Source organism: Astyanax mexicanus, chromosome 7 (assembly GCF_023375975.1).
Source record: "Astyanax mexicanus isolate ESR-SI-001 chromosome 7, AstMex3_surface, whole genome shotgun sequence".
NCBI classification, from domain to species: Eukaryota; Metazoa; Chordata; class Actinopteri; order Characiformes; family Acestrorhamphidae; genus Astyanax; species Astyanax mexicanus.
The window spans coordinates 56503070-56512347 of NC_064414.1; the positions used below are offsets into that span (position 1 = coordinate 56503070).

Consider the following 9278-nt stretch of genomic DNA (forward strand, 5'->3'; position numbering starts at 1 on the left):
CTAGAGGAAGTGCACCAGTTCATTTAGACAGTGGAACAGATTGATGGATTTTTCTGGAGCAGAGTTCTCCTCAATCTTCTTCTTGATGTATTTGACTGTTTCCTCAGTGCTGTGAGAGATCCTCTCTTTCTGTGTCAGTATGCCTCGCAAGAGAGTCTGATTAGACTCCAGTGAGAGACCCAGAAGGAAACGAAGAAACAGGTCCAGGTGTCCACTCTCACTCTGTAAGGCTTTATCCACGGCATCGTTCAGAAAGTCAGTCATAGTTGCCCTGAGGGAAAACTTGGAGATTTCACTAGTTTTCTGCTTAGTGTTTTGTAGAATCAGAACATTACCTTCGATGAAGCAGAGAAATGCATATAAAGCAGCGAGGAACTCCTGAATGCTTAGATGTACAAAACTAAAGACCTTCCCCAGATACAAAGCATGTTCCTCTCTAAAGATCTGGGTCCACACTCCTGAGTACACTGACACCTCTTGAATATTGATGCCACTCTCTCTTAGGTCTTCTTCATAGAAGATCAGGTTTCCCTTCTCCAGCTGCTGGAACGCCAGTTTACCCAGAGCCAGGACACTTTCTCTAGTCTGCTGAGGATCAGTGTCACTTTTCCCACTGTACTTCTGGCTCTTATGTTTGATCTGAAAGATCCGGAAGTGTGTGAACATCTGCGTCAGGGTTTTGGGAATTTCTCCACCCTCAGCTTCACTCAGCATCTTCTCTAGAACAGTGGCTGTAATCCAGCAGAATACCGGTATGTGGCACATGATGCAGAGGCTTCTTTTACCTGGTCAACACACTCAGGAGGGACCTGACTGACTGCCTCTGGTCGAGAGGTGATCCAGAGGAGAGCAGAGGGAAGCAGATTCCCCTTGATGAGGTTCGTCAGCAGAACATCCACTGAGGTTTGCTCCTCTGAAATCTACCAAGTTCTCATTGTTCCGGAAATCCAGAGGCAGTCGACACTCATCCAGACCATCAAAAATTAACATGATCTTGTAGCTCTTATAATGTCTTGGTTTTAAATCTTGTGTTTCTGGGAAGAAGCGCTGAAGAAGTTTCACCAGACTGAGCTGCTTCTCCTTCATCAGATTCAGCTCTCTAAAAGGAAGTGGAAATATGAAGAGAACGTCCTAATTTACTTCTCCTTCAGACCAGTCTAGAATGAACATCTTCACAGAGACTGTTTTTCCAATTCCAGCAACTCCTTTAGTCAGTACAGTTCTGATGGGACGGTTCTGTTCTGGTAAGGGTGTAAAGATGTCATTATCAGCTGTGATCATGCATTAATGACCCCTGTATATAATGTTTTTTTTTGTAACAATAGAAATAAAATGTTATAGAGCCACTAAAATAGTCACTGAGGAAATAAATAAGCACTCAGATTGCACTCTTACTGCTCTCTAGTGTGTTAGCCTGGCCTGTCTCCTTCATGTTTCTCAGGATGAGCAGTGTGATCTTCAACAAAAGTTCTCTCTGATCATCCCCATTCTTCACCTCGCTCTCAGAGCATGCTGGGAAATCTGTAGTCAGGATGTTCTTGAATGTGTTCAGCTCACTCTCCACTAGAGAGTTAAGTTTCTGCTGCAGCTCCTGATTCAGAACAAACATCAGGAAATCACTGAAGCTGTTACAGGGCAGACACAGATAGCCTTATTTGAAAGGGGTAGTTCTGAATGTTGCAATGTGTAAAAGTTATTGAAAGGATTGTATACTCTCACCATGTGATTGGTTTAGGACTGACCTTGAATATAGAGTCCAGATTTTTTCTGCAAATGTTTGTCTTCTTTCTGTGGATGAACAAAATCCAGAAGAGGACACTGCATATGGGATTCCCATCAGTATCCGGCACAGTATATTATTGTAGAAGTGCAAGTATAGTGATGTTTACAGAGGTTTGTAGTCATCACAGATAACTTGCAGACATTTTCAGGATTTGACATAGTATATAACCCCCAGCTCCTAGACCTAAGGAAGCTTTTACTTGCATATGGAACTGCTCTGAGCCCACAAACACAAGAAAGGGCAGAGAGGTAGGGTGTGGTGGGCTCAGCAGTAACTTTTTTATAATTATTTACTGGTTGTTAATGTACAGGGAAAGAGATCAACATTTAATGCATTAAATGTAAATAATGAGTAAACACATTATTTTTTAATATATTTATTGATCTCAAAATACAAATGAAAAGTGTAAATGTTTGGATATAACAAAAAGTACACCAATATGTGTTTTTGTTTAAATATTTATAAATTGTCAGATTAATATGATAAATTCATTAATTGCAACTCCTAGATCTCAAGACGCACAGTGGTTCTGTTTAAAAGCACAGTGGCACAATTGGGTTATGTAACAGGAAAATGACAAGAGGCACACACAAGAAAAAATAATGTCAAAAGTCAAAGTTCTGACCTGAATCAAGTCAAGTCAAGAGTCAAGAGGCTTTTATTGTCAGTACATCTGAGTACAGGTACACAGTGTAATGAAATTACGTTCCTCCGGAACCATGGTGCAACATGGAACAACAAGCAATAGACAACAAAAAGTGCAGGAGTGACGACAGTGTAACATAAAATTATAACACTAAATAACAATAAATACAATAAGTACAAAAGACGAGACCATTTAAAGACAGGACAGTGCAGTACCGATACGGTATAATAAAGTGTTTGATGAAGATAAGGTGCAGAGATGTGTAACATACTGTAACATATAGAACATATATATTATCACAGCAGTTACTGAGGTAGAGAGTTTATAGTTTTGCAGCAAATATTGCTGAAAGGAATAAAGTCATGTCAGTCTCTGTGTGCTGACTGGGTGTGTGTGTGTGGGTGAAGTTCAGTCTTTGTGTGTAAAGGGGGGGGTGGTGTGTTCAGTTCAGTTTTGTGTGAGTGGTGGGTGGGGTGGGGGTTCAGTTCTGTCTCTGTGTGCTGAGGAGTCTGACTGCGTGGTGGATGAAGCTGTTGCAGAGTCTAGTAGTGGAGGCTCGGATGCTCCTGTATCTTGTGATGTGAACACAGAGGAACTTGGTGTTTTCCACAATTTCCACAGCAGAGCCATTGATTTTCAGCGGGTGGTGGACACCTGGAGCTCTCCTGAAGTCAACAACCATCTCCTTGGTTTTATCCACGTTTAGAGATAGGTTGTTGGTTCTGCACCAGTCCGTCAGCCACTGCACCTCCTCTCTTTATGCTGACTAGTCGTTCTTGCTCATGAGGCCAACTACAGTTGTGTCATCAGCGAACTTGATGATGTGGTTTGAGCTGTACTTTGCAATACAGTCATGGGTCAGCAGAGTGAACAGTAGTGGGCTGAGCACACAGCCCTGGGGGGCGCCGGTGCTCAGTATGGTGGTGCTGGAGGTGTTTTTTCCAATCTTGACTGATTGTGGTCTCTCAGTCAGGACGTCTAAAACCCAGTTACAGAGGGAGGAGTTCAGGCCCAGGTGTTGAATGCTGAACTAAAGTCGATGAACAGCATTCGAACATAGCAGTCTTTGTTGTCCAGGTGGGTGAGAGCCAGGTGGAGCGCAGTAGAGATGGCATCGTCTGTTGATCTGTTTGGACGATACGCAAACTGCAGAGGGTCCAGTGAGGAGGGGAGCTGGAGGCACATGATGTGCCTCATGACCAGCTTCTCAAAGCACTTCATGATGATGGGAGTAAGTGCAATGGGACGGTAGTCATTAAGGCAGGACACTCGAGACTTCTTTGGCACAGGGACGATTGTGGTCGCCTTGAAGCATGTCAGCACGATCGCAGTGCTCAGAGAGATGTTGAAAATGTCCGTGAGAACATCCGTGAGTTGTTCTGCACATCCTCTGAGCACTCTGCCAGGAATGCTGTCTGGTCCTGGGGCTTTCCTTGGGTTGACTCTGAGTAGAGTAGGTGCGCTTTGCCTCTCTGATCCCCCGGGAGAGCTTGGCTCTAGCTGTTCGGAGGGCAGCCTTGTCCCCTGACTTGTCCTTGGCCTTGTCTCGGGATCTCAGCAGCACACGCACCTCTGCAATCATCCACGGCTTCTGGTTGGGGCGGGTTGTGATGGTTTTGGAGACAGTAACATCATCAATGCACTTGCTGATGTAGCCAGTCACTGAGTCTGTGTACTCCTCCAGGTTGATGGAGTCATCAGAAGTAGCAGCTTCTCTGAACATGTCCCAGTCAGTGTGCTCAAAACAGTCCTGAAGAGCAGAGATGGCTCCTGGAGGCCAGGTTGTTACTTGCTTCTTCTCTGATTTGGCACGTCTGATGAGCTGTCTGTATGCTGGGATGAGCATGACAGAAATATGGTCCGAATAGCCATAGTGGGGGCGGGGCTCTGCTCTGTACGCACCGGGAAGGTTAGTATGCACACAATCGAGCAGGTTAGCTCCATGGGTTGGAAAATCCACATGTTGGTGAAAGCTGGGCAGCAGAGCCTTCAGATTACTGTGATTGAAATCACCAGCAACAATAAACAGTCCGTCGGGGTGTGAGTTCTGGAGTTTGGAGATAACAGTGTACAGTTCTTGCAGAGCGTTAGCATTAGCACCGTTAGCATTAGCACTGGGTGCGACATACACTGCTACTATGTACACGTTGCTAAGCTCTCTGGGCAGGTAGAATGGCCTGGCTCTGACTACAGCAAACTCCACCAGCGGCGAGCAGTAGCTGGAGATCAGCGCAGCATTACACCATGCTGTGTTGATGTAAACACACACCCCACCTCCACAGACCTTGCACGAGAGGCCGGCGTCGCGGTCTGCGCGGTAGGATATCATGCCGCTCACATTAATCGCAGAGTCCGGGATGGAGTCAGTTAGCCACGTCTCCGTGAAAACGAACACACAGCACGCTGGGATGTCCGCTGGAGCCGGAGGTGGTCGAGCTTGTTCGGCGGGGAGCAAACGTTGGCAAGAAGGATGGATGGGACTGCTGGCCGGATGGAGTTAGCCATTAGCTTAGCGTGGACTCCGGCTCTCTTACCGTGCTTCCGGTTTCTCGCGCACCGCTTGCGGGGAGCCCTCTTCTGGCTAGCAGGCTGAGGATACGCCGCGGATCTTAGCAGGCCTAGCGCGTGTACCTCCGCTCGTAGACCGTCTGTAAGTAAAGTTTTTGGATGTTTTTGCAGGTCTAGGAGGGTCTGTCGGTCGCAGATGTGGGTGCCAGTTGTTTTCATAGCGAACTCTTGCATGGTTGTGAGTTCAGATCAGATTGTTTACAACAAAACAAACAAAAAAGCACCGTGTTTTGGTTCCGGAGTGGCCGCTGCGACTGCTCGCGCCGCCGACAGTATCGTATCAAACTGAAATACTGTGAAAAGACCCCCAATTGACAGTTAATTGCTTAATACCCTCCATGGCAGTTAAATTGGAACAATTCTGCAAGAAAATCCTTCCTATCAATACAACAGACTCACCACTAACCAGAACTTAATATTGTAATGTAGGGTGTATTATCTACTGTGTGTGAGCATGTAGAACTCTGACAATTTAGAGAAACACTTGAGATATTAAATTACGGGACAGAGTTAAGTGCTTTTGTGTGACACATGCATTAAAATGGTAATTTACAGTAAAATCTTTGATGTTTTACTTACTTTGCATCAGAGCTTACAGATTCACTGCTGAAGTTTGGAGGTGAATTTATGGACCAGTCACTCTTCATAGACACAGCTGGGGGCTGTAGATCCTGATTTCAATGTTTCTTTCCTGTTTACATTAAACACAGTGAAACTCCAGCAACTACACAGTGAACTCCAACACACATCACACCTGTAGAAAAGATCAGAAACTGAAGAAAGTCACTCTCAGAACTGTAGGGTAGTTTAGTGCAGTGATGTACCCTGACCCAGAGCTTCCTCCTCCACCACTGAACCCTGGAGAAGAATCCATGGACTGGTCACTGTCCATTGACCCTTCACTGATGGCTGGAGATTCTGCACGCTCCCCCCTGAAAAACATAATGATAGTAAGCACGATTAGTTAATTTATTAAAACTAGCCTGGGCATGATGTGATGTTCTGATATAAAATTACTCACTTTTCTCCTCCACTGCTGCCCACTGAGCTCTAGTTAAACCTGTGTATGGAGCTATTGGTCAAAAGTTTGGGTACCACAGAACCCCAGCCAGCGCTCCACTACTGTGTGTGTATGGAGCAGCTATTGGTCAAAAGTTTGGATGTCCAGAGCAAACTAGCGTCCATAGATACCCCATGTGTTTGCACATCATAGCAACCAGACAGTACTGCAATCACACTCGCAGTTTCTGCAGGAACTGCAATCTAGTTAAACCTGTTCTTTATTGGGATAGAGCTAAACCTGTTCTGTACTTGCATAGAGTTAAACCTGCTCTTTTATTTAAATAGAAATCGTTTATATAGCTAATTCATTCAGGTTTACTTTGTGCTAAAAATAGTACATATTGATACTGTTTTAATAATAATTAGAGATTTATTTTAACTTTTGGCATAACCTGAGTGAGGCTTATTCAAATAAATGCTGCTGTGTGGAATAACCCCCAGCTCTAGACATCAGACCTCCATTCTGCAACTTTTTCCTAAAGTTTAATCCAAAACTGAGCTGATCTGAATAAAGGTTCTGAGAAACACTAAGAACTAAGAACACCTAGAATATAATTCTTTTTTATATAATTCTATTTAATTCTATTCTCTTATGAACTTACTGAGAACTCCTGTCTGTCCTGTACCTTTTTCCTTCTTCAGTTAGTTTCACTTTTATTCAAAGTCTACGGTGTTGATGCACAGGTGAGAGGCTCACCTGAATGGAGAGGGCAGGGGAAGGCAGGGCGGGGGAAGGGGGGAGGGGTGTAGTGGGGAGGTGCATGTGTGGAGCCCCTGCAGGTTTAGGTGGGGCTCCCTGTAGCAGTCAGACAGTATATGCCTACAGCATGGTAGGAAGGGAGGCACCACTGAATTAATATTTTATTTGGGCCATTCCACCAAATCTGTGCCATTTCTGTCCCCAGGAAATTACATGTATAAATGTGCACACAAAATAAATTTAAAATATATTTTATTATGAAGCATAATGTCTTATACATTGACCTAATTGCAAAAGTAAGATATGTAATTAAAAACATAAAAAAATAGCATTTGTTACTTGCCCCCCCCACTCTCTAAATATAAACTTTATCATGAAATATAATTATCAAAATCCTTAAGAGAAGTATTTTTGACTCCAAATCCCATCTATGCTTTAAAAGTATTTTATTCATAATAAATCCATAATATTTAAGTTAAAATACACAACTATTGTTGTGTCCCTGTGTCTCTGGTTTTACTCAGTCCTGTTACCATAACACATTACCCTGATCATCTGAAACATCTAAGGAATTTAAGGAATTAATGAACTTGCTTTTAAACACGCTGTTTAAATGTCACAAGTTTTGTAACCATATTTAGATTAGAGACCTTGTAAAACATGAAGTAAAGCTGCCTGAGATTGGCCAATTATCCAGTACATATTTTGAATAATTAAATATATGTGTTATTAGATTCAGGGTTGAAAAAAGATAACTGTGTTTAAACTGTGTTGCTGCATTATTTAATGGCGACATCTACTGGATTAAAACATTAATTGCAGGCACCTTCAATAAAAACCTGAAACACACTAAACAAAGTTTAAAAAAATATTAATAGTGGAACAAGAACAGATTAATAATTTACCTTATTCTTCATGATTAGATCAAACTGATCCATGGTATTCGATGACGGGCCAAAAAAACTATGCAAAGCAAAAAATAACTCTCTATGAAAAACACTATATGTTTTGTTGGCATATTTTAGGACAAGTATTTTAAAATCTAAAGAAAACAGGTAGCCAGTGTAGGGATGAAAGAATAGGAGTAATATGATCAAACTTTCTGGTTCTAGTAAGCACTCTTGCGGCTGCATTCTGAACTAGCTGGAGTTTATGAAGTAATTTATGTGGACTTCCAGCCAATAGCGCATTGCAGTAGTCCAGCCTGGAGGTTATGAATGCATGTACCAGCTTCTCTGCATCTTCCAGAGAGAGTATACTGCAGATTTTATATTTCTTAAATGGAAGAATGCAGTTTTGACTATGCTACATATGTGAGCATCAAACGAGAGTATTGGGTCAAAGATGACCCCAAGGTTCCTCACAGTTTTACCAGGTATAATTAAGTGACCGTCTATGTCTACAGTATTAACATTTATGTTTTTATCAATATTAGGACCTAATAGAAGGACCTCGGTTTTATCAGAATTAAGTAAGAAAGTTGTGTGTCATCCAATTTTTAATCTCTTTAATAGAGTCTGTTATTTGATTTATACAGAGGTCCTCGTTTTGTTTGGCAGATATGTAAAGTTGCGTGTCATCAGCATAGCAGTGAAAGTTAATACCATGCCTACGGATAATTTTACCCAGTGGTAGCATATAAAGAGTAAAGAGTAATGGACCCAGTATCAAAGGCAGCACTCAGATCTAGCAGTACAAGGATGGCAGTACTGCCCCTATCAAGAGCTGAAAGTAAATCATTAGTTACTCTAAGTAAAGCTGTTTCAGTGCTATGGTTTTTTCTAAATCCAGATTGAAAAACCTCATGAATACTATTACTTTGTAGATACAAGCGCAGCTGCTTAAACACAATTTTTTTTTTTTTAGAATTTTGGCTAAAAAGAGTAGACAGGAAATGAATCTATAAGTTCCACATTTGAGGGTACAGACCAGGGAGAAGCATTCCCCAAACAGATTTTAAGGTTCATCAATCTTCGATTCTTGCATTAGACACTGAGTTTATGATAATAAACTTTATGCTGGAAAGGTGTGCGTTATATAGCTCAAATATTTGAAGCAGGTGTCTATAATTAGATTTAAATATAATAAGGATCTACAGCAGAAAAGCTACACATCATCCATAAAGAGCTCTACCTCACTCTTCCTCCAGTCTAGTTATGGTGGCTATATCTCACTCACTCTCTTAGGTAACTTTTGATCAGGGTGATTTGGGTAAGAAGACTATTATTCTCCATGTGAGGATGAACAAAATCTCAGACTGAAAAAGCGAGGTCCTGAAGGAACATTACCACACCCTTATGGACAATGTTATCAATATTTGAGACAATATACTCTCCCGCTAGCTACTCCAGAAACCTGACATTGACATCATTTTTCATTTATTCTTTTATTGAATATGCATTAATTATTCAATTATAATTTATTTTACTATTCAGAAATTGGAGATTTAAAAAAAAAAAACTATTGTTGGGTTGTTGAATCAGTCACACAAACAGACAGAAAATAGACCAGCACACTAG

General features: G+C 41.9%; 1 protein-coding gene across 1 annotated transcript; it reads right to left on the reverse strand.

Moving 5' to 3' along the window:
• On the reverse strand, positions 1–1144 carry LOC125802884 (NLR family CARD domain-containing protein 3-like). Its single transcript, XM_049480988.1, has one exon. It carries the CDS (start codon positions 763–765, stop codon positions 1–3), a length of 765 nt encoding a protein of 254 aa, XP_049336945.1. The 5' UTR covers positions 766–1144.
• Positions 1145–9278: the final 8134 nt, after the last annotated feature.

Bases quoted from the DNA above. Each gene is read 5' to 3' on its own strand.
- LOC125802884 (XM_049480988.1), bottom strand. From the start codon at position 765: ATGTGCCACATACCGGTATTCTGCTGGATTACAGCCACTGTTCTAGAG.